The sequence below is a fragment of the Panthera uncia genome (assembly GCF_023721935.1).
Source record: "Panthera uncia isolate 11264 chromosome C1 unlocalized genomic scaffold, Puncia_PCG_1.0 HiC_scaffold_3, whole genome shotgun sequence".
Taxonomy (NCBI): Eukaryota; Metazoa; Chordata; class Mammalia; order Carnivora; family Felidae; genus Panthera; species Panthera uncia.
The window spans coordinates 19,033,815-19,060,487 of record NW_026057584.1 but is presented as its reverse complement, the minus strand read 5'-3'; the positions used below and the strand labels follow the sequence as shown (position 1 = coordinate 19,060,487).

Genomic DNA, 26,673 nt, shown 5'->3' with positions numbered 1-26,673 from the left:
CTATAAATATATAGCATATATATTTAATATTATATATAATGTATATTATATATAATTATATAATATATAATATACATTATATATAATATATAATATAATATATAATATAATATGTATTATATTTATATTATATTTTATGTATATTATAAATAAAATATATATTTATTATATTATTATTATTAATTAATTATATAATATAATATATAATAATATATAGTATTATTATATATTATATATTATTTATTATTATATTTTCTTAATGTGATACTGGAATAGAAATATGTCAGTATTTAACTTAAGGTTTCTTGCATCAGTATTCATAAATGATACTGGTTTGTAACTTTTTGTGTGTACTACTTGAACAAACACATACAGTAAAACCTTGGATTGTAACTTGTTCTGCAAGTGTTCCAGAAGAGTGAACATTTCTGATAAATTTTAACTTGATAAATGAACGATGTCTTGCAATATGAGTGGTATGTGATGCCGAATCTCACATGATCACAATTGAGCTAATGGTTCTCTCTCTCTCTCTTTCTCTCTCTCTCACACCGCAGGATTGTGGGTGATCGTCCCCCATGCTCAGATGCTCAGGTCCAGGCCCTGGTGTTTGGCAGAAATCAGTGATTTCAGTGATTTTTCAGGATGTTGGAAGGTGCCCACAACTGGCACTCGTGTATTTTTTGTCACATCAAAGCACCTATGGACAGTCCTTTGCTTTTCCATACAAGAGTAAGCTCAGGAATGCTTTGCTTCATTCTAGGTCAGGCTGTCTGCGGATATAGATCCTTTCCTCTGCAGCCTTATTGCCAGTTATATTAAATACAGTATATGACAAGAGTTTATTAATACTGTACTGCAGTCAACATCTGTTACTGAAAGTTGTCCTACACAACAGTCCTCCTCTCTCTTATCTCCCTCACACCAGCCACAAAGGTTTTCAAAGATAAGTGCAGGTTAATTTATTTTTCTTTATATTTTGTATTTTCTTTATTATTTTGTATTACAGTAATCATTTTTTTAAGTTTATTCATTTATTTTGCGAGATATGGAAATCATGGGTGGGGTAGGGGCAGGGAAAAAGAGGGAGACAGTGAGAATCCCAAGCAGGCTCTGTCAGCACGGAGTCTGATGTGGGGATTGAACTCACGAACCATGAGATCATGACCTGAGTTGAAATCAAAGTCGGGCACGTAACCAACTGAGCCACTCAGGTGCCCCGATTTATACTTTTTTATGGTGCCATTAACTCTTACTTCTTAAGCTTTTTCTTTTACTATCTAGTCTGTCCATTTTAAAAGGCAACCTTTGACTCATACCTATTACCTCTGACACAATTATTTTATTCTACTTTTTCTTTTCTCTCCCTTTCCATTTCCTTTCAGATGCAATCATACTCCTTTGACAGAAGACGTAATGTTTATATACCATCTTTCCATGTGTTCCCACCATTGTTTTAGTCTTAGCTCTACAACCAAATACATGAAAGTTCATCACCTATGTCTTGTCAATGTCTCCCTTGTCACCTCTTGGTTGGGCGAAGCTCACACTCTGCAGATTCCTCATGAAGAGCATATGTATACAGTTTTTGGAGTTCTTCCACTTCAAAGCTTATTTTCTCTAGCCTGCATACTTGGCCGCTTGGATTGGCACAATCTTTGTGCATCCTTTCTTTCCTCAAGTTTCTTCAAAATTTTGTTCTTTTCTTGTCTTGCTTTGAATGATGACTTGAGAAGTCTGGTATCGGTCTTCTCTTGCCCTTGCAAATAATTTCATCCTTTTGACTCAAGCACTGAGGATTTCTCCGTATCTTTGAAGTCTAATAAAACTTAATCTAAAGTCTAACAGTTTTCTTATCTTTAAAGTCTAGACTGTTAGACTCTAATGGGACCTTCCTTGCCTGTTTCCGAGTTCAACTCTTTCTCCCTGATTGTTTATTATTTACTTACTTATTTATCTCTGATTGTTCATACTTCTCCATCTCATCTCCACTCCCCCTTGGGTGGTTCTTCTGTTTTCCTTCAAAGCCCCTTATTAATTTTCATGTAAACTTATTTTCCCTTGGGGACCTTTAATTTAGCCTTTTGATATGATGTCTTTCTTCTTTTTTCGGAGCATAAGCAACTGCCATTTCTTCCTGTTTGCCCATTTTGATTTAGGGTTTGAATTCCTGATCCATGGTGTTTTTTTCATACCTTCAAATGCTTGTCTAAGGACATTTAATTCAGTTTTGGGTGCTATACAACAGTTTTCTCATGGTTCACGGTGCTTGCAGGGGTACAATTTTTTTTGGTCTAAATATTTTGAATCATGTTTTTTTTCCTTATAATTTTGTATGGCAGTGGCCTGCTTTTTACATTCCTGTTCATTTCATGGACAGGGTTCCTAAGTATACCTTCTTCTGTTAGTTTAGGAAAAAGCCGTTTCTTTAATGGAAGATGATAGTGGTGGTAGAAGACAAGGCAGGGTTGGCATGTCTTGTTTGCCCTTTATTTCAGCACAACTCATAATTTTTCTCTCATTTTTTTCTTTTGCTTCTAAACCAAGTCTCCAGGTTTGGATGATTCCTTCCCCACAAGTAATGCTTCTTTGAGACTGTTACTTCTGACACCAATTACTTGCAAGTTCCTTTCCTGTAACCAGAGCTGTGAACTACCAAGATCCAGACTTATATTCAGTATTTCAGCAGATGGTATCTGAATTTCTCTGACAGTGATTTTTCTTTTTTCCTATGCTTCATCTAAGCCTTCTACCGCCTATATATTTTTGTTTCACGGAATCTCTAAAGCCTCCTATCCCCAACTCAGCACTCACAGGCTTAAAGCAGTAGAAAATAACACTACTGGCATTTGGTTTGCTTCTCTACCCAGAAGGTAGTTTGCAGGTGATAGTATTCTTTCTCTCCTAGTAATGTTAATGGTTATGTGTGCTTTTCTTTGCACTACTCATTCATTTTATATTTTTTTGAGGATTTGTAAGGAACAATGGAATTAGGTGGCCTCCTTTAACCTCTAGATCTGGCAGTTTTCCACTGTTTGTTGTTGTTTTTTAATTTTTTAACATTTATTCATTTTTGAGAGACACAGAGAGAAAGAGCGTGAATGGGGGAAGGGCAGAGAAACAGGGAGACACAGAATCTGAAGCAGGATCCAAGCTCTGAGCTGTCAGCACAGAGCCCGACGTGGGGCTTGAACTCACCAACTGTGAGATCATGACCCGAGCCGATGTCAGACACTTAACCGACTGAGCCACCCAGGCACCGCTGTTGTTGTTGTTTTTAAGGAGTCCTTAGTCCTGAGTACTTAGCCTACTTGAAACCCTACAGTCTAATTCATGAAACAAGTCTGAAAAAAAGAAAGCTATATTCCTAGAGATGGGTATAGGTATATACCAAAATTAAAGAAACACTAGAAGTAGACAGGAAGTCTGGAGCATCAACAGTGGGTAACTCATGAGAATTTCAAAGGACTCTGCAGGAAGCAAATGACAGAGACCAGAAATGGAAACAAAGACCAGAAAACAAAGACCGCATAAGAGAAGACAATAAGAAAATGAGACAAATATGATGAAGATAGAGACAAGATCTGGATAAAAAATGGTCACAAGAGGGGACAGGTATGACTAATATAACAAGAATGTTGTCTAGTAAGGAGAAAGCAGGGTAATAATTTGAGGCAGACCAAAAATTTGGTGAAAAAAGCACAGGGGAAAAAAAGCTCAGAGAAAAGGAACAGGAAAACAGAGAAGAAAGTGAAATGTCTTCACTGTAAATTCTATATTATTATCTGCTATGACATGAAGCATATAAATCACTATGGATAAGCCAAATTGGGAGATGCCACTCATTCAAGTAAAAAGATTACCTTAAAGCGAGTACAAAAGCAATAATTTGAGCAACACTGAAAACAAACTGGTAGATGTGAGGAGAGCAGTTTGGTAAGAATAATAAAAAAATTTCAAAACTTCAAAATTGTAGTCTTAACAAAAATACACTTCCAAAAATTTATACTAAAGTTCCAATAAATATTAAAAAGATACGCATGAGAATCTTCATTCTAGCCTAGATGGTAATGGCAAAAAGGGAAATCGAAATGTACACTAACATGGTTAAAGGTTATGTCATAATATAGGAGGAAGCCCATGATTAGTATGGAGTGAAAAAAAATCAAGGAACAGAGAAGTAATAGAGCACAGGGGTTAAGAATGCAAGTGGAGCCCAACTGACGAAGTTTACTACTGCTGTACCACTGACTATATCACCTTGAGAAAGTTAGTTACCTTATCTAAGCCTTAGTTACTTCATTTGTAAAAACCGATTTTTTTTTTAAGTTTATTTATTTTGAGAGAGTGTGAGACCACCTGTGCCAGTGGGGGCGGGGGGGGGAGGGAAGATCGAAGAATCCTAAGCAAGCTCTGTGCTGTCAGTGCAGAGCCCAATGAGGGGCTCGATCCCACAAACCATGCATGAGATTATGATCTGAGCCGAAATCAAGAAAGAGTCAGATACTTAACCAAATGAGCCACCCAGGCACCTCTAAATGCAGATATTTCATACATCTATCTCACAGAGCTGCTATGAGAATTTAAAGAAAAAAAAATCTATTTAAACACTTAGTACACAGTATTTGGCATGTAACAAATACTTTAGGTAAGAGCGCTACAATTATTATTAGTTATTACATTGTGATCTCTCTCTCCTTTTAAGTTTATTTTGAGAGAGAGTGCATGTGCAAGCAGGGGAGGGGCAGAGAGAGAGGGAGAAGGAATCCCAAGCTGGCTCTGGGAGCTGTCAGCACAGAGGCAGAGCCTGACACAGAGCTCGATCTCACGACCGTGATAATCATGACCTGAGCCAAAAGCAAGAGTTGGACGCTCAACCAACTGAGCTACCCAGGCGCCCCTATGATCTCCTTTTTATGTGTTTAATAAAACTCTAAGCATAAAGAGGCTGGGGAGCATATAAATAAAATTTAGTGCTGAAATATCTCAGGAGAAGGATGAAGTGCATGTGATTAGAAAATACACTTTTTTTGCCTTATGATTAGTATGTTATACGTATGAATTTTTTTCAAAGTTCAAAAACGGGAGATCAGATAATGGCCTGATATATCATTACTAATGGATATGATAAATCTTTAATAAGGGAGTATATATTTTAAAACTGTAATTAATATGACTCCTTTCATTCTTTTTTACACCAAGCAATATATACTTTAGTTAATCACTTCACAAAAAGAAAGTAAAATACAATGAATTTACTTACCCCTGCAGTTGCTGCTGTTGGTGAGAGGAAAGGGGCACTCTTGGTTTGTTCCAGCCAGCATAATCCTGATTACACCTCAGCTTTTTGACAGAAAGAGGAGCTGGCTGTGGAAGAAACCCCAAACTTCTTTTGGCAGAGGGAGTTTGGCTTGAAACATTAGTCCTATAAAAAAGAACAGACAATGAGGAAAGCAAAACAATTTTGAATATTATTTTCCCCCCTAGTAGATTCAGAGCAGTCAATGTCTGAAAAAAAAAATCCTAAATTTGGGGAAATATCCATAATGATGATCACTTGGAAAAAATTCCACAAATGTAAATTAGCAAGTCTGTCAATAGCTGAAGAAGCCTGTGACACTGTACCTACTTAACCTATAATCAAAATAATCCAAGTTAATGGCTTGAAAAAAACTATAATACAGTTTTACTTTACTATTTACTTTTATTCACTTAATAGATATATTAATTTACCCAGTCTTGAAAACATTTAGGCAGTTAACTTTTTCCACTACTGCAAATAATGACACAACAAATATTCTTACCCAGTTTCCTGGAGAACTTCCTTTAGTTTACATGCTTAGAAGCAAAAATGTTAGGAATAAGTATTTTCAATTTTTAATTTTTAGTCTTCTGAAATCTTGTCACTGTTTTCCCAAAAGGCTGTACCAATTTCTATTTTCACTAATAGTGAATTTCTATTTCTTCACATGGTCTCCATCACATTAACAAGTGAAACATGATCTCATCGTTATTTTTCACATCTTTCTGATTACTACTGAGGTTGAACGTATTTTTATAATTGTTCTTCTCTGAACTGCTTTTGCGTACCCTTTGTTTTATACGGGGTTCTTAATGATTTGCAGTTTTTTAAATATTCCACATTCTAATTCCCTTTTTTTTTTTTTTTAACGTTTATTTATTTTTGAGACAGAGAGAGACAGAGCATGAACAGGGGAGGGTCAGAGAGACGGAGACACAGAATCTGAAACAGGCTCCAGTCTCTGAGCTGTCAGCACAGAACCCGATGCGGGGCTCGAACTCACGGACCGCGAAATCATGACCTGAGCCGAAGTCAGCCGCTTAACCGACTGAGCCACCCAGGCGCCCCTCTAATTCTTTATTATATATTCTAAGTGTCAAGCTTTGACATAATCAAATTTATCAGTCTTTTGTAGTTTCATATTTTTTTCTTTCATAACTGAGTTTTTATTGGTTGTTCTGAGGATCAGTACAGACACTTCAATTTGTATACAATTCTTAATGTATATACCAAAAATCTAAAAAATCATGTAGCTGTGATTCTTTTCTAAAAGTTATTCCAGTGACCTTCCAGCTTAAAATCTGGAGGCAAATTTCCCTTAACAGTATATCAAGCACCAATATCTTCAAAATGTTGATATGCTGTTACATTAAGTCCTATTAACTCACAATATCATATACACTACATACTTAAATTTTGAATCCTATAAAAGCTCATTAACAAAGTTACTAAGAAAACTAGACTACTATGACCAAGAAGTTACAGAGTACACAATTCTGACAGGGAGAGCCAAGATCAAGGAGTGGTTTTCTTTAGGAAATAATTCCACCAAAGACAACATGGGAATAAAAGTAATTTTAAAATGTTCAAGCAGTGCCTGGATGGCTCAGTCGATTAAGTGTCCAACTTCAGTTCAGGTCATGATCTTGCGGTTCCTGAGTTTGAGCCCCGCGTCGGGCTCTGTGCTGACAGCTCAGAGCCTGGAGCCTGCTTCAGATTCTGTGTTTCCCTCTGTCTCCCTGCCCCTCCCCTGCTCGCACTCTGTCTCCCTCTCTCTCTCTCAAAAATAAATGTTAAAAAAAAAATTTAAATAAATAAATAAAATGGTCAAGACAGGGGTGCCTGGGTGGCTCAGTTGGTTAAGGGACCAACTCTTGATTTTGGCTCAGGTCATGATCTCACGGTTTGTGAGATTGAGTCCCACATCAGGCTCTGCACTGAGAGCACTGGAGCCTGCTTAGGATTCCCTCTCTCCCGCTCTCTCTCTCTCTCTGCCCCTCCCCTATTTGCACACTCTCATTCTCTCTCTCAAAATAAACATTAAAAAAAACGTTCAAGATCTATTAAAGGCATATCTGACTCCAAACTGCTATTTAGTATGCTTGGTATCATAGTATATAAAAACTACCCCACCTATGGAATGTTAAACTGACACCCAAGACAATCAAAGCCTCTCAAATTTAATATCCTATTATTTTCTGGTTATACCAAAAAATAAACAACCAGCAAATTATTTTACCTCTTACAAAAAAAGCATTTATACTTTAAAAATGGGTTGAGATGGGATTCCCTCCTTCTTAAAAATATTTCCAGAGGTACTAAAAAACTTACATTTACAAAACAGTTGATAAAAATATTCCTCTGGATTGTACAAGAAGGGAGACAGGGACCACTGATAAGACATGGTAATGATACTAATACAGACTTGGCTTCTTTCTCTCCTGCTTCATCAGAGGCTGGACTCTCATTTTTATTTTCTCCATTTTCTGCAGGTAAGTCTTTTGTTTCTTGGTTAGCCACTTCAGCCTGTTTTCCCTTTGCTGCACTTCTGTCTGAAGACTTATCCTTTCCTCCCTCTTTGGCTTTGTTTCCACTTTTGCAGAAGCAGGTTTCTCCTCCTTTGCTGCCCCCAGTGTGAGGCTGACCTTCCTCTGGGCATCATGGCAGTGGGCCATGGCACACCGAGAGCCTTCGTGAAGCTGGGCTGCCTGGCCACTGTGCTATTAATTTTATAAGTCTATAATTTAAGGTCACAGAAATATTTTCCCCGAAAAGTCTTAACTCTTATTTTCTTCCTATTTAGGTCTTTAATCTGCCTAGACTTTTTTTTTTTTTTTTTAAGGATTTTAAGTAATCTCTACACCCAATGTGGGACTTTAACTCACAAACTCCAAGATCAAGGGTCACATGCTCTACTGACTGAGCCAGCAAGGTGCCCCTACCCTAAAATCTATCATTACCTTTCCATCAGTTGTATCTCTTACAATGCATTCCTAAACACTGTAGTTTGAATAATGCAAGGTGTATTTGTTTCCATCCTTTGGCTCTCAACCTTTTTTCATCTTTATGTTGTATTTGTTTCTTTTAAATAGTATATAGATTATTTTTCTTCCTTTAATATCCAGTCTTTTTTAACAACAGTTAAAACAGTTTGTATTTATATTTAATGTCATGACTGATTCGGACTAATAACTTTTAATTTCCATATGCTAATTCTATCACCTGTGTCAGTATTTATTAACTTTTCTCCTCCATAAAGGCTGAATTTTCCTGCTTTTTTGTATGCCTAGTAAGTTTTCTTTGGTGCCAGACACTGAGAATTTTTTAAGAGAGAAAGAGCATGTGTGAGTGGGGTAAGCAGGGCTTGGTAGGGAGAGAGGGAGAGACTCTTAAGGAGGCTCTGTGCCCAGTGCAGAGCCCAATATGGGGCTCGATCTCACGACCCTGAGATCATGACCCAAGCCAAAATCAAGAATCAGAATGTCACCCAGGCGCCCCTGGATATTTTTGGTTTTTATAAACATTCTTGAATTTTGCTCTGGGATGTAATTAGGTTACCTGGAAACAGTAAGATCTTTTTGGGTCTTGTTTTTAAGGTTTGTTATGTGTGAACAGAGCAGCAATTAGTCCAGGGATGGTTTTCCTCACAAATGAGGCAAGGCCTTTCTTAGCACGCACACTGCTGCTATCAGAAACAGGAACTACCTCTAACTTTAGGTGAACTCCAAGTATTATTCCCTTAGATGCTTGGGGTGATTCTTTTCTAGGCCTTGGCTAGTTTCCTCACCTGAAAAATTGATCAGCAGTCAACTGAATACTCAAGGGGAACCCTCTGCAGATCTCTGCAATTCTTTCTCTGTGCAGCTATCCTCTCTGCTCGTCTGCTCTGTGAATTCCTGATGTCTTGACCTCCCAGAACTCCTAGCTTCATTTCCTCAACTCAGGAAGAGCACAGGGCTCTGACTGGTTTCCCCTCCTTGTGTGGCAGCCTGAGAACTTTCTCCACGAAGCAAGGTAGGGCAGTCATAAGGCTAACTTCATTTGCTTCCCAACTTTCATGGATCACTGTCTTTCACTGCCTCATGTCCAATGTCATGTCCATACTGTTTCATATATTTTGCCCAGGTTCTCAGTTGTTTCATGACAGAAGGCAAATCTGGTCCCTATAACTCCATCTTGGCCAGAAGCAGAAGTCATCTTTAACTTTTTATTATGTATAACTTAAGTTCTCAAAAGGAACTTAAAATGTTTTAATTTCCCTATATTCTTCCCCACTCTATTTCTCTTTAGTGTCTAAAATTTTATTAATTTTTTGCTTTCAATCCTATTGTCGCCTCATTTTATAAAAACTACCGAACTGTATTTAGATGTACAGAATAACCCTGAAAGAATATTAGCAATAGTATTTGCCTCTGGAAAGATAAAATAAACAACTAGGAATTAGAAAAGAAAGGGAGATTTACTTTTCACTGTTTGCACCCTGTAACTTCTGGAGTTTCTATATACATTTAGCATACAAATGAATAAATTTTAAAAGTATTTAGATTTTTAAATATGGTTTTATAATTTTTTGCTCAGGTATTTATTTTCACTCCTTCAATTTGCTTCTTGCTGAATTGTCTCTGTATATCTAAAAACAGCATTACTTGTCTGCATTTTTTTTTAATGTTTTTAAATTGTATTTATTTTGAGAGAGAGTGCGAGTGTGCACAAGTGGGGGAGGGGCAGAGAGAGAGGTAGAGAGAATCCCAAGCAGGCTCTGCACTGTTAGTGCAGAGCCCAACACGGAGCTCGATCTCACAAACTGTGACATCATGACCTGAGTCGAAATCAAGAGTTGGGCTCTTAACCAGCCAAGCCACCCAGTTGCCCCACCTGCATTCTTGAATTATAATTTAGCTGGGTAGAGAATTCTTTGATGCTATTACTCCAGTGTCTTCTGTTTCTATTGTTACTAATGTCCATCTCCTTTCCTTTTATAAATGATGTAATTCCTTCAAGTAGCGTTTAAAATTTCATCTACAATGTAGATTTTTTTTTTTCAGTGTCTGCTGTTTGGCATTTGTTGAAGCTTTTCAACATGTGGACTTTCATCACTTTCATCCATACTTCTTTGGCAAATTCCTTGTCTTTATTTTCCTCAGTCTTTTTTTCTCCAAAATGCTACTGAGATGTGGAGGATAGACCAATGGAGCCCAACACAAGCCTCTTCATTTGATTTACATTTACCACCTTCTTTCTGTGCTGCATTCCACAATCCCACATTCTTGACATGTTTAATAGCTGCCTCACTGTGGGCCTTTAATCTGCATGGGACTTTATGTTAGAGATTCAGAATTCTTGCCCCAGTGCAAGCAACACTAAAACAGGCACCAATCACTAAAATTCCCATTTCTGTGTATTTGATCTCTGCTCAGAGAGCATCAGGCAAGCAGCACATTTTTGGTTCCAAACCCAGGTAGTGCTACAAAAGTGTTTTGCCTTGGTTTATTAGCACAGAAAGCAGTTCTAGATATGTAGCTTCATATAACAAACCAAGTTCTGGCCTGGAATTATGTTCAATTCCCAATCCCATGCTGGTTTTGAAGACCCAGACCTAAATACTTGACTCTAATCTGTGTTTTCCATGTGCCCATGGCTTCAGCCTATTTACTCAGTATTAGTTTTTTTCTCAATGATTTGGAAATCTTCACCTCATCGTTGAATTGCAGCTTTGCCTAAAAAAGGTTTTTTCCTTCAGTCATTCCTATGTGTAGTAAATATACACATTCTATTATCTTGAGAAGAAACTTGTACTATAATTAATTTAGGATTTTTAAAAACTTGGATTCTTTTAGGATTCTTCTAATAAGCAAAAATATGTCTCTCTTTTAAATTCAAATAACTTAGTTATCACTGTAGTTATAAAGTGTCTGAAATAACCACCCAAGGCTGAATATACCTAAAGATACAGGATCAAATTCTTTACTTCACCTCATTTTATCAAATAATCAAAAAAATTTTTTACCACTTTGAATTAAATTCTACTAAAAAAACCCAAAATGTCACTTAATAGGTCATCATATAGCATATCTATTATATACCACCATTACCCACTACCCTTACCTTTTACATTTACCACTGCCCCTCCAGGCTACATTCCAAGATAGTGCTTTCTTGACAAGCACTTACCAGTTGTCTAATATATTTATGTTCAGTAAATCTCAAAAAAAAAAAAAATTTTCAATCTGTATAGGATCAGCAATTAAGTTTCTGACTAGTCTTTCCCAGTAAAAAATACTAACGTGCAACTTGTTTTTTAAAGAAAATGTCCTAACTTTTGGTAGTAGCTTAATACACAGGCAACGAAGGCAATTTAAAAACGTCTGAGGAGGCACCTGGGTGACTCTTGATTTCGCCTGAGGTCATGATCTCACTGCTTACTAGTGAGTTCAAGCCCCCTGTCAGGCTCTGCCTCTGTGCTGACAGCGCAGAGCCTGCTTAGGAGTCTCTCTCCCTCTCTCTGCCCCTCCCCTGCATGTGTGCTCTCTCTTTCATAAATAAATAAGTAAAAAGCCTAAGGAGAGATCTTGATATGTTCATCACTAGGGATGATGGAAAATACACTGGTCAAGAATCTGATCACATAGTCACCACCTGTGGCCTCAGCACATTTATTCATTTGTTGAAAACATTAAAAAAAAAAAAAAAAGCATCTGAAAACTAAAACATTTCCGGTTTTTAAAATAATTTTTTAAAAATTTATTTATTTATTTTGAGAGAGAGACAGAGAGAGAGTATGCGAGTGCACACACATGCATGAGAGGGAGAGAGAACCCAAGCAGGCTCCATGCGGTCAGCACAGAGTCTGATGTGGGGCTGGAGCTCATGAACCATGAGATCATGACCCGAGCCAAAATCAAGAGTCAGATGCTCAACCAACTGAGCCACACAGGTGCCCCTCCAGAATACTTTCTAACTAAAATATCGTGAGTCATGATTCTCAGCAATTTTGTTATTTTAAATTAGGATATTCACTTAAGACCTCACAGCCTAAACCATCATTCAGTATTCTGAAAATGAGAGCTCTTCAAGTTCTTCACGAAGCATAGAGCCAACGCATACCTGTCTAGGTTAGTGCTACCAGAAGAGTAGTCCTTGGATCCAGCTCTGCTGCCATAAAACGATGATGACTGTAAAGGTAAAAGCCCTAAAAAAATGAAAAAAACAGGGAAATGTTAATTCCTAAATCAGCCAAATTCATTTAATAATAAAATTACGCATTAGGCCTGTTTATATTTAACTGTTTCTCCCCCTTTCTTTGCATCGAAGTAGTATATATGCATGTTAAAAGATCAAACACTGCAGAAAGGTTATAATACCAAGAATTCTCTCCTGCCCTAAAATTTTGCTTCTAATTTCTGACCAGTTTTAAAACTTAGTTTTCCTCATTTCCTTCATAATGCTAGATAATGTTTCTACTATTTCTTGCTTTATTCATTATAAGTAATATCTCCCTGTTATGAAAAATTAGCAATTTCTCCTTTACATCACTCGTTCTTGTTCTCTTCTCTCCAAGTATTGGTTGTGTTAACTTTACTTTTACTGATTAACTCTGTAACTTTAACACACTTAAAACTTCTACATTTTGTTCCATGAACCTTATCACTTGACTACTTCATTCTTTCTCTCTCCTCCTCTTCCCCATCAACTTTTCTAAGACACACCTTAACTTCAACATTGTCAAGGTTTATTACATCTTTAAGCATTGTTTCCTAACTATAGGTTGATTATAAAAGCTGAAAACCAGTAAGTGGATGTTACAAAATATATTATTATTTCAGAGGTAAGAATTATATTGGAGATACTTCTTTCTGTAGGAGTCCAATGTCATAACCCTGAACCACTAAAAAAAAAAGAACATTCCTGAAGTCCTGATCAAATGAATTCTCTTAAACTCAACACCTGGCCATATTTTAGCTTGCTTCAATTTAATTTCCAGTTGACATAATATTCAAATCAATACCACATAGCTGATTCTCTAAGGAGTTGAGAGGATCAGAGAGATATTAAATGTGGGAAACACTGACAACAACTCGTGGACAGCGTAACTTTTAGTTTTTGTAAAATGGGGTACAAGCTGAACTTAAACAACTGCTTCAGGCAATAATTCCAAGACCTTCTGGAACTTGTAACAAGCAGCAACACTGATAAAATTCAGTTTCAACCACTTTAACTCCTTGAATTCATTCTATGGTTCAGGTACTTTGACAACAAAAAAGCTTAACTGTAGGCAGTGAAATAGGGAAGAAGGTAAAGGTTAGAGTCTTTCTTAAAAGAATAAAAATCCCTTATATCTAATACTTTCGCCAAGTACTGGATACAAATTGGCACCTGATAACTAGCACTGAATCATGCACCGAATAATGTAGAGATACGTCCCAGTTTAGGTTTTTATTTCTAGTATAATACGGTATGTCATATAATAAATTAGCATTTTATATGAAGACCAAATACTTACCTGATGTTCTATTCTCTTCCGACTGTTTCAAACTCAGCTGCTTCTCTCTACTGCTGGTTAAATACTTTCTGGAGGGATCTGTCATAGCCTTGTTGTTCCTACAGTTAATAATTTAATTCAGTGTGTATATATATATATCCATATATATATCCATATAGATATAAAAACATACTTCTTAATTTTAAATACTTATCATTTCAGAAAATTTACATTTCACACACAGGTCAAAATTTCTTAAGTGGCATTTCCCCCATCTATTATTCCCAAATACCTAAACCTTTCCAGTGGAGTGGGTTCAGTTGGAGATATGCTCATGCTTTGATTAAAAGTACTAATTTTAGGAGATCCATCATGCATAAAGCCTGTAGCACATAACACAGATGGCTCTACCCGGATTCCCTCTGACCCGGTTTTTGTGTCTTCTCTTCCACACCAATTTAGGTTATGTTTTTGACAGCCAGTACCTAGGGTTCTTTTTCACACGTTAACCTCAAGCTACTAGAGATAATTTGCTTGCACTTTGAGAGACACAAGTAAGGTCAAGAAGCCAAGCTCCCTTGCTTGGATGAGAGAACAACTTTAAGGTGAATTTTATGTAACAGGTTTTCTCTCTGGAATTAGGATGAAGCCTAACCTCTGCTTGATTTTTGTATGAGACCACACTCAAGCTTCATTTCCTGCACTCACTGACTTGCTTTCCCTACTCCCCTCCTGGTATCCCCTGGGAGTACTTTCTTAATAAATAACTTGAGCACAAATCTCCATTTCAGCGTCTGCTTCTGGAGAACTTGATCAACAACAGCTAGTTCTAGAAATGGGCCTAGGAAGCACACCTCTAAGGCCAACATTCTGGAACTGAACCACTTGTTTGGCAATGGCAACAGAAATCCCACTGCTGGTGATAATACCTCTGGGACCCTATCAACTGTAATTATTAAGATTTTCATTTGTAGTGAATTGGGATGGGATAAACTAGAAATGAATATGGCTCATGCAATATCTCTAGCATTTGAGAAATATGGTAGATTACACAATGGATCTTACTGGGGTTATAGAAACATTCTAAAACTAGATTAAGGTGATGGTTGCACAACTCAATACAATCACCCAAAATTATTGAATTGCACATTTAAAATAAGTGAATTTTAGAATATGCAAATTGTATTTCAATAGTTTTTAAAAATGTGTCCCAAATCATTCCTTTCCTTGTACCCAAATCCCCCATCAAGAAATGCAGTCTATTTTCCCATGCCTTAATGGGGCTGGCTTTGCGATTTCCTTTTCCTAAAAGAATGCAACAGACACAACAGTGTATAAGTCCTAAGGCTAAAGGCACCTTGAAAATTTACACTCACTCTCTTGGAATCCTGACACTGCTATGTGAATGACTCCAGACTAACTTGCTAGATGATGAAAGACACATGGCCCAATCACCCTCTTTACCCAACCAGTAGGAAGCCAATGGCAATCATGAGTGAGGCCATTCTGGACCAACTAACCACTAGCTGCCTCAGCAAGTGACCATGGATGCATGAGAAAATGAGAGTACCCGGAGACAATCGGCCAATTCTGGCCCAGATAAAGTAGAATCACTTAAGTCACCATCAACTCACAGGCAATAATAGTTACTATTTTAAGTCACTAAGTTTTGGAGTGGTTTGCTATATAGCAACAGATAACTGATCCAAGTGATACGGAATAGTAATCATAAAGACTATGGAATTGGTTGGCTGTTGCTATGAGTACTGATCTGCTCAAGAGAAAAAAACAATAGAGTCAGTTGAGCCATTGAGCCAATTACCAACTTAAGACACCATGTAGAATTGCTCACCCAAAGAGAATTTCAGCCTGCATCTTTAGGATTTGAGAGCAAGACCATGCTGTCTGCAGCAAAAAAAGTATACATTACTTATAAAGTATCACACACTACTCCTGGCATGTTACTAATGCCTGGAAGAGACCCTTGAAGTCATCAGACCAGACAGTTACAGCAGCAATCCATCATAAAGTGGAAGTAATTTATCTAGGATGAGTTCTAAGCAAGCAGGAATAGATAAGAGGAATAGGCCTATGAGTACTCTCTATAACCAACCTGGCCTGATTCACAGACAGATCATCTGCTATCTTGGTACAGGATAAAAATGAACTGTTGCTGCACTATAGACCCATTAGGGTACTGCCCCAAAACAGAGTGGTGAGAGGAAATCCTCCATGGTGCAGAGTTTGAGAGGCACACTTCTTTATCCACTGTGTGTGGAAAAAAAAGTGGGCCATGATTTCCGGGACAGCAGCAAATAGTTTGGATGGATAGTAAGAAGCCAGCAAGTAGCAAGTCTGGAAGATCAGGGAGAATGATTTATGGAAGAAGTATATGAACAGCCATACAGAAGTGTGTACAAACAGTGGGGATCTGTTTATTAATGCACACCAGAGAGCTCCACTAAAGAGACATTAAACAATCAAGTCCTGGTTCCCAGAAGGGGAACTTTTTCAACCGTGGGGACAGTAAGAGTCCCATTTAATCTAAAGCTATGGTTGCTACTCATCTTGGGCTCCTCATGTTGGCAGAGGATCAGGCAAAGAAAAGAACTGCTATACTAACAGGGGTAACTGACTTTGGTTTTGTTTTGTTTTGTTTTGTTTTGTTTTTTGAGAGGGAGAGTGCGCGAGAGCGGGTACACACATGAATGAACGGGGGAGGGGCAGAGAGAGGGAGAGAGAATCTCAAGCTAGCTCCACACTATCAGTGCAGAGCCCGATGTGGGGCTCAAACTCATCAACGGTGAGATCACGACCTGAGCTGAAATCAAGAGTTTGACACTTGACCGACTGAGCCACCCAAATGCCCCGACTCTGATTACTATAAGGAGGCAGGGTTGATACTATACAATGAGGACATGAAGAATATCTTTGGAATAAAGGGGATTTACTAGGGAATTTCTTAATGCTGTCACGTTCAGTTTTAACTACAAATGGGCAATTTTTGCACCCATGGACTGCACAAGTACATAGTGACCAGGGGCTCATCCCCAGAGGGATGAGGACTTTAGTCATACCACTAGGCAAATCACCAAGACCAGCAGAAGTATTAGTGGAGAATGCAGCAAGTCTAGAACGGATAGCAGAAGAAAAAGATGACAATACCAGTTATAGCCTCAAGGCTATTTATAGCAATAAGGACAAATAGCAGCTCGTCCCTCTAACCCTCTTTTGTAAGATTTTCACCCAGAAATTGAGTAGCATCAATGTGAAGAATCTGTGATACCATGGAATGAACTTAATAGTTCTGCTCCATCAGAGCCCCTCAGATCCCTTTTTATACTTTTCACACATCCCAGTTGTGTGTTTTCAACAGCCAGCACCTGCAGTTCTTTTTCAGAGAACTGCCTTTGGGCTACTTAAAATATTTTGCCCATCGGGGCAGAGCCACAGAACCAAAGGCTGTGCAGTATGGGAACATGAAAGCCCATCTTCCTTGCTTCAAGTTGGAACAGGCCCAGAGACCCTGCTGGATCAAGATAAAGTCTACTCTCTGTGGGACTTTTCACTAAGATCACACCCCTGGGTGGCTTCCTCTCCTTCCCTGTCCTATTTCCTCACTCTGGTCTGTCCTATAAGCACCTTCTTAACAAGTCACTTATACAAGTGTAGTAACCTAGAGTCTCCTAGGAAACCCAAACTCCATACAATCTGACTGTGATGTGTTTAAAAGTATTATTAGCCCAAAACAAAGATCAGAAATTTAGGGCTCACTACACAGAATTCTAAGTAGAAAAAGTGAGATGTCCCACAAGTACAGTGAATATGGTGAACTGACATGCAACAGTCCATTAAAACCACCTTTTGGTGTATCTGTCCTGTAAAAGCCAAAAAACAAAAAAACTACATTTCCTAGTTAGTGTTCAGGATGGGAATTAAGATAAATTACATGTAATTGTGTAAGATCTGAAAAGTGGAAGTAAGGCAGAGGTAATGTGTTCTGCTCCTTGTTATGACAAACATCATTTTAGAGGCATCCGGTTTTTCTGTAGAGATTTCTAATCTTGGCAATGGCAGCATGGTCCCAGAGGTGACAGCTTCCAATGCAGCTATTAGCTTCAGCAACAGCCAGGGGCATCTTTGGTAACCTGATCCGGGGGCATAGCTCTTAAAATCATTCTGAAAGCTTAACCTAAAGCCTATCTTTTCAGCTCTCCTAACGATTCTGTAAGTCTGTTAATACTCTCTGAAGGCAAATACCTTTGTGTATATAAACTAGCTGAAATGAATTTTGTTCCCTACAACTAGACACTGAATACACAAATTTTGTTACTAGAAGTGTGGTACTACCCTAACAAACCTAAAATATATAGCACTAGCTACAGTTGGAAGGTGGAGGGTCAGGACACAGGTATTACAGACTGGAAAGCTGGTGAATATTACTGCTACATCTCAGCAAAATGTTCATAAAACTGTTACTGTAATGTCTTCGTATCAAACCTATAACTCTAAGTGAAAAGACTGAAGACGATAAGAATACTGGTCTGTGTTTCAGCATGGTCCTATTCAAGACAGGTTAAACCAGGCAAGGGGCTAGCCAGCTTACAATCAGGGATGAGAAGGAATATAGCCCTCTGTGCCAATGGCCTAGAATTGAAATCGTCTAGTAATTTGAGACCATATGGAACCAAAAAAATCCAATTGCTTTTGATTGTCAAACTGAGGCAATGATAGAAGGTTAACTAAGGAAATAAATTTATGAAAAAAACAACTTGATGTTACTATTAGGAGAAACTGGGTGAAGGGTATACAGGAACATTCTATATTGCTTTTGCAACTTTTCTGTAAATCTAAAATTATTTCAAAACCTAAAAAAAAATTTTTAATGTTTTATTTATTTTTGAGAGAGAAAGAGAGTAAGTTGAGCAGGGCAGGGACAAAGACAGAGAGGGAGACACAGAATCCGAAGCAGGCTCCAGGCTCTGAGTTGTCAGCACAGAGCCAGACACGGGGCTCGAACCCACGAACTGTGACATCATGACCTGAGCCAAAGTCGGACACTTACCCGACTGAGCCACCCAGGTGCCCCTTCACTTTTTTTTTTTTAATGTTTATTTATTTTTGAGAGAGGGAGAGAGAGGCAGGACAGGGGCAGAGAGAGGGAGACACAGAATCTGAAGCAGGCAGGCTCCAGGCTCTGAGCTGTCAGCACAGAGCCCGACGCGGGGCTTGACCCTATGAACCACGAGATCATGACCTGAGCCAAAGTCAAATGCTCAACTGACTGAGCCACCCAGGCACCCCACAACTCTTGATTTCAGCTCAGGTCATGATCTCATGGTTCATGGATTCGAGTCCCACGCTGGACTCTGTGCTGCTGATGTGAGCCTATTTGGGATTCTCTCTCTGTCCCTCCCTTCCTTGAGGATGCTCTCTCTCTAATAAACATTAAAAAACAACAACAACAAAACCAAACAACAAAAATATTGGCCCAAATTCTTTCTCAAGTCTATAAAATCTTTGTTCTATATTTAAATAAACTTTTGGACTTCTAAAACTCCTAGGTTTCTGGACACTTCTACACTTGATCTTCACCAAAAGGCTGAGAAGCAATGATTTCTGGATACTTCTAACTCCCAGAACTTTTATCAGCATGAAGCAGGCTACAAAAGCTGCACAGCCCCAAGAAAGAACACAGTCTTCAAAACCCATTTCAGCTATGGCCTTGAAAGATAAAAGACAAAGGAAATCTATTAGGGGGCAAAATCAGGAGTCAAATGAAGTACAATGAGGGAGTTTCTCCCAAAGGACAGAACACAGACTGCTTGCTACATGGGCTAAACTGCCTTCACTGTCTTCATACCTTCAGCCTACCAAGATTTTTTTGCTGCTGTAGAGCAGTGACTCCTTCAGTTTCCTATTCTTGTCTTTTCTAAATAGAAATTTTTATTGTGGTTATAACTATGCCAGCAATGTATGATAATACATGTATAGACTTGGGAGTGGGGAATACAGGTTAACTTGCCTTTTATTTTTTTAGGTATCAGACCATGAGGCACATGGTCCAAGGCACACTTAGACATTATGGAGAGAAATGCACATCACCCAGAGATCCTGGGCTCTGAACTGGATACAATGACTAAATGTATGCGAAGAATGATGAATAGGTATATTTCTATGGCTAGAGAGGTAAACTACAGCAGACTATTAACTGTCCCCAAATAATCATTGTACACTTCTGCCATAATAGTATAATTTGGGCTAGGCTAAGCATATTTCCCAGAGTTCCTCATAATTTGGTATAACCATACGACCAAATTCTGGCCAATGTGCACAGAAGTGGTGTGTGCGATTTCCGGCCTAAAGGAAAGCAGTATGCCTTCCCTTTGTTCTTTTCTCCATTCCCATCAACAGGCATGCAGACATGAGAGTGGAGGCTGAAGCATCTATCTTGGTTCACAAAAAGAAAGCTATTTATTAAGAATTGTAGACCAACAAGATAGAAGGAAGCTGAGTCTATGGTGATTGTAGTTTCAGATGCCACACCAGTCCTATATCACCTACCCAGTTTTCCATCTGTTATAGCAACAGAACCAAGACCCCAATAAATATATAAAGTTTCTTTAGCTTTTTCTCAACTCTCTTCTGCTGACCCTTGACCTTGAGTATCAGTTAATTGATTATCAACTGATTTCTGTCAAGGTATTAATTGGCCATTTGCAATGATGTGGACGGAGCTAGACACTATTACGCTAAGCAAAATAAGTCAGTCAAAGAAAGACAAATACCATATGATTTTACTTGTATGTGGAATTTAAGAAACAAAACAAATGATCTAGGGGGAAAAAAAGAGAGAAAACAAAAAACAAACTTTAAAAAAAAATTTTTTTTTTAATGTTTATTTTTGAGACAGAGACAGAGTGTGAGTAGGGGAGGGGCAGAGAGAGAGAGAAAGACACAGAATCTGAAGAGGCTCCAGGTTCTGAGCCGTCAGCACAGAGCCCGACGCGGGGCTCGAACTCACAAACTGCAAGATCATGACCTGAGCCAAAGTCGGCCACTTAACCGACTGAGCCACCCAGGCACCCATTCTTAACTATAGAGAACAAACTGATGGTTACCAGAGGAGAGGTAGGTCGATGGATTAAACAGGTGATAGGGATTAAGGAGTGCACTTGTGATAAGCGCCGGGTGTTGTACTGCTAAATTGTACACCTGAAACTGACATTACACTGTATGTCAACTGACTGGAATTTAAATAAAAACTTTTTAAAAAGGCACTAATTGAAGTATTTCATTAATTGTGTAATAACTATTCTCCCCCAAACAACAAAAAATAAACAAAAACCCTCCATGATGAGGAAGAGACTGTGAGCTGGTGACTGTCCTGTTGCAGGTCTATTCTCTTTTGTTGAAGCCAGAAAATACCTCTAAAAAACTGAAGCTCCTTGCCTAGACCCTATGTCAGGTTCACATCCTTTTACTCCCAGGCTAACTTTTCACATGAATAGGATTAAAAAAAAAAAAAAAAAAATCACAGATAAAGGGAAGGAAAGAATTCACACCAAAAAAAGCAGCCAACAAGAAACATCTGTTTAGAGTTCTTCAATCTTATTCTTCCTCTAAGTATTGCAGATAATAAAAAAGGCTAGGATGGGAGAAGGGCAATGATCAAAGCAACAGCAATGGCCAAATACTCTATGGAGTCTATAATCTACTGTCACCAAAATACTTTAAATTCTGTTCTATCTTTAGAATTCTCATAAACTGAACACCTCTCCCCCAATCTTCCTTAGCGACCGTAATTACCAATATATAAGAAACACTGATCTAGTGCCTTAAGTGTTCTTTAAGCAACTTACGATGATGAATCATTTTCCTTAGGGTAATCTTCATTCAACTCTGAGCCAGATGATAGCATTCTTTTCCTCTTTTCAGTCCTGTAGAGGACAAAGAAAAAAAGTTATTTAAAAAAGTCATAATTCATACCATTAAGAAATATAAACCAACATATTCAAGGACAGGAACTATGACTACTACTGCTTAATTCTCTAAACCACATTTTAATTAATATACTGTACATCTGCATGCTCAGTATGTGTCACTGATGTAAATCATAAAAAGCCAACACTAATTACCTACTAAAATAAATATATGCTCTATATGTTCTTTTTCTAACATATTTTACTCACTGGACAATCTCTTTTTTCTCAAAGTCCCTGTCTTTCTAAAAGGCCTAAAAGACATTTATAAACAGGCACAGCTAATGACTAAGAAAAAAAGTCTTTCATACCGATTTTCTAATGACCCTGATCTAAGAGGTGTTGATGTAGATGTCAAAGAGGGAATTGTTCGGGTGACAGCTATTCCACTTCCTGCTGCAGTCTTAATTGATCCTCTACCTGGATTACCAAGAACTTTTCGAAATGGAATATCATCTTTAGTTTCCAAACTTCCTCTTTTTGAAGGTGTCTGTAGGAATAAAGTTTAACATAGCTAAGTATTCAAATTAACTGGCATGCTTTTAGATCATATTCTCACATGGAAAACTTTTTAAATTTTTTTAAAGTTTATTTCTTTTGGGGGGGGAGGGGGAGTGTCGCACAAGTGGCGGAGGAGCAGAGAAAGAGAGAGACAGAATCTGAAGCAGGCTCCAGGCTCTGAGTGGTCAGCACAGAGCCCTATGCGGGGCTTGAACTTACAAAGCGTGAGATCATGACCTGAGCTGAAGTCAAACGCTTAACCAATGAGCCACCCAGGCACCCCTCATATGGAAAATTTTTATGAAAATAATTCACAACTAGAAACCCATCTCCAGAGAGTCGAGCCTAATTGGCTTGGAGTGAGGCGCATTCACCAGTAGGCTTTTTTGAAGCACTCTAGCTGATTCTAATGTGGAGTCTGCATCAGAAATTGAACTTGACACTCATTTTCTTCTAGCACTCCCATCAACTTAAAATTTCCACACTATAACTGGAGGCAGAAAGGAATTTGCTTTGAATACCGGACTTAAAAAAAAAAGACTCAGATACATAAGATGTGATTCTAGTGATTAGCATGAAAATAAATCTTCAGAGAAAAACATTCAATGATTATGATCATGTGACATAAGTATGAGAAAAAGAAGCAATGATGATATTTCGTTGCCATAACTTAAATACCAAGTCACATATGCCTCATATGACTTTTGAGGGGTTCTAGTCTGGAGGAATCAATGAAACAAATACATCATGATGGGGAGAATGAGAGTGAGACAGAGTCCACTGGCAGAAGATCACTTGAAGAGTCTACCCTAAAAATATAGCAAGAACATTCAAAGTGAATACAACAATTTAAACATCTTAGTTGGGAAGTAGTGCTTTTGGCCAGCATTCTGCCAGATAAGTTCTACAACTAGATTAAAAGCAATGTAATTTCTCTATGGAAGAAATTTCTAATTTTTTTCTTTCTACAGAATTACAATCTTAGGATAGGAAAGAAAAAAATCTCTGAGATCATCTGAATGAACAATTTTAAAAAGTTAGAATTTATTTTCAAATGGGTGATACATTCTTAAGACTCAAAAATCAAAATACTAATATAAAAGCCATACACTAAGAAGTCTCCTTATCATCCACTGCCATCCATCCAGTTCTTCCGCTTGCCATTCTCTTATCCTCTGTAAGTATTCTTCTTTATGTAAATGCAAACCAACTTCATTCTTTTTGTTACACAAATGGTAGTATACTATACAGTATACATATGTATACTGTTTTGCATTTTTTAACCCTTTTGACCATGATCTCTACTTAGAAATATTTTACATCATAAACTATTATACATACATAAAATGACAACAGAAATTTCAGAAATCAATACTTATCCTTACTATGTATAATACTTCCTCTATTATTTTCTATTTTGTTCCTTTTTTATTTAATGCTAGTTATGACCCATAAAATTGATTTTACAATCCCACTGACAGGAATCATTACTTGTGAGAGTATAAATATTTGTTTCTGCTACGTATGTTAACATTTACATATTTAAGTATTCTAACAGTTTGAATTTCTATGTATATGTGAATCTCCAAATAATTATGCTAAATGAAAAAGACAAAAAATATATACACTGATTCCACTTATATAAAACTCTAGAAAATGCAAACTAATCTACAGCGACAAAAAACAAACCAGTTATGGTTTAGGGGATAGATGCCAGAGAGAAATCAGGAAGGAAGGATTACCAAGAGGGATGAGGAAACTTTTAAGGGTTATGGCTTATGTTCACTTGGTTGATTATGGTGATGATTTTATAGGTATATACCTAAGTCAAAACGTGTCAAATTGTACACCTCAAATATGTGCATTTATAGCATGTCAATCATATTTCAGTTAAAATGTAAAGAAAAAAAACCACCCATAACCTATTAAAAAAACTAACAAAAATAAAATCTCACTGCTTAGTCCAGCAAATGGACTAAGTAATCACCTCTCCCAGCCAAACAGAACTCATCTATTTACTTACAGAATAGTTCAAAGCTTTTCTTTATGTCTGGTTTCCATTTATGAGATAAATTTTAAAAGACATAGGACTCCTAAGTTGTAATAGTACACAGCAAGACTCATGGCTATCTGAATGTTTATGAAACAAAAACTACTTAAAAAGTAAATAGAGAACCTCAACAAAGCAGGTTGGTATCATATAGTATAGAGGAAAAGTTCATAATGCAGAACAAAATCAAAGGACGTCGCAAAAGTAATAGCAACAAATATTTATAGGATTGTTAGTATATGGTACCATGAGCTAAGCACTTTTACAGGACTATCTCACAGCAACCCTTAAAATACTACTTCTGTCTCAATTTTACCGATGGAGAGTAAGGTTCAGGATACTCAAGGAACTTCTCCAATGACCCAGGACTAGTAAGCAGCAGCACCAAATCTCAAACCTACATCTAATACCAAAGCTATGTTTGTAAAAACTACTCTTTGGGACACCTGGGTGGCTCAACTGGTTGAGTGTTCAATTCTTGATCTCCGCTCAGGTCTTGGTCTCAAGGTCGTGAGTTTGAGCCCCACATTGGGCTCCACGCTGGACCCAGCCTACTTAAAAAAAATACATATATATTAAAAAAAAAACACACTTTACTGTGGTTCACGATGACCATGAGACACAGAGCATAGGTCACATTGGGTTCAGTAAAACTACATGTAAGAAGGGGAATTTGTGATAAATTATGGAAAAAACTTGCATAATAATAGTTGATTTTAACTTTTTTTAAAAGCTAGAAAAGTCAAATGAACATACCTGATTGTCTGAGTAAGAAAGCTGCCTGTTGGTTTCCTTCTGTGAGGTCCTGCTGCCCAGAATAGCTCCAAAACTACCAGACCCCTGAGGTTTCATGGCTGGTGGGGGAAAAAATAAATGAATAAATCCCAAGTCATTTACTTTAATAAAGAGATTTACCATTATTACAGAATACTGGAAAAAAAAAAAAAAAAAAAAAAACAGAAGAAACATTAAAAAATCAAAGTGCTGGGGTGCCTGGGTGGCTCAGTGGGTTCAGCCTCTGACTCTTGATTTCAGCCCAGGTCATGATCTCATGAGTTTGTGGGTTTGAGCCCCAATACAGGCTCTGCCCACTGAGAGTGTGGGGCCTACTTGGGATTTTCTCTGTCTCTCCCCCTCTCTCTCTGCCCCTTCAGCATACTTTTTCTCTCTCAAATAAACTTAAAAAAAAAATCAAAGAGCTTATCAACCGATTCTTTCTGAAAATATATCTGCTATATATAGTAATTGAAATTCCAAGCTAGAGTCTCAAGCAAAAAATGAAATAACATGCAAAAATCTGGGAAGATGTAATAGAAAAATAAATTTTAAAAAAATCTTTTTTAACGTTTATTTTTGAGAGAGAGAGAAAGACAGAGTGTGAGTGGGGGAAGGCAGAGAGAGAGGGAGACACAGAATCTGAAACAGGCTCCTGGCTCTGAGCTGTCTGCATACAGCCTGACATGGGGCTTGAACTCACGAACCATGAGATCATGACCTGAGTGACAGTCGGATGTTTAACTGACTGAGCTACCCAGGTGCCCCAAAAAATAAAATTTTAAATGCAAAATCAAAGTGCTATAAAGTCTCCTCTATAAATATTTGGTAATTAACACTACAGAAAAATTAGTCACTATGTGTCAATGGCATGAACACTGACACTGGATGCTAAGGAAACATGTTAGAACCAGTGACAGATATACTTCCAATAACCTATATACTCTATTAAGTTCAGCAAGCAGCATAAATGGTTTCTATTCCAAAGAAATCAGTGCTAGCTTAAAATACATATGGTACTGGGGCACCTGGGTGGCTCAGCTGGTTAAGCATCTGACTTTGGCTCAGGTCATGATCTCACAGCTTGTGAGTTTGAGCCCTGCACTGGGCTCTGCCCTGGCAGTGTGGAGCCTGCTTGGGATTCTCTCTCTCTCCCTCTCTCTCTCTGCCCCTCCCCACTTGTGCTTGCTCTCTCTCAAAACAAAAAAAAACAAACAAACAAAAAAAACCATGAGGGTACTGCAGAAGTGTGAATTTGTATATACTTTAGAAGTATTTTATACTTCAATTTCCCACAGACAATCCTTTGAAATGTTTTAACTTTTAAAAAATGCAAATACTGAGCATTTGCATATCTTCTTGCATGAATAAAACTGTTTTTGTAGAAAAGGAATTCTAAGAACTTGTTAGAATAAGAATTGCTGGAGTAAAGGATGTACAGTTTTTGTTTTGTTATTTTTTGTGAGAGGGAAAGAGAAAGAGAGGAAGAGAGAGGGAGAGAGAGGAAGAGAGAGGGAGAGAGAGGGAGAGAGAGGGAGAGAGAGGAAGAGAGAGGAAGAGAGAGGAAGAGAGAGGAAGAGGGGGA

General features: G+C 37.8%; 1 protein-coding gene across 5 annotated transcripts in view; it reads right to left on the bottom strand.

Annotated features, from left to right (window-relative positions):
• Positions 1-26,673, bottom strand: part of USP37 (ubiquitin specific peptidase 37) — a 97,900-nt gene that overhangs the window by 54,062 nt on the left and 17,165 nt on the right. For all 5 annotated transcript variants that reach the window (XM_049614884.1, XM_049614889.1, XM_049614885.1 and 2 more), the window contains 6 exons: positions 25,071-25,168; positions 22,075-22,253; positions 21,644-21,721; positions 13,803-13,900; positions 12,407-12,491; positions 5,264-5,425 (listed from right to left, as the gene is read on the bottom strand). In XM_049614884.1, coding sequence (XP_049470841.1) covers positions 5,264-5,425; positions 12,407-12,491; positions 13,803-13,900; positions 21,644-21,721; positions 22,075-22,253; positions 25,071-25,168 — 700 coding nt within the window. The remainder of the gene's footprint in view (positions 1-5,263; positions 5,426-12,406; positions 12,492-13,802; positions 13,901-21,643; positions 21,722-22,074; positions 22,254-25,070; positions 25,169-26,673) is intronic.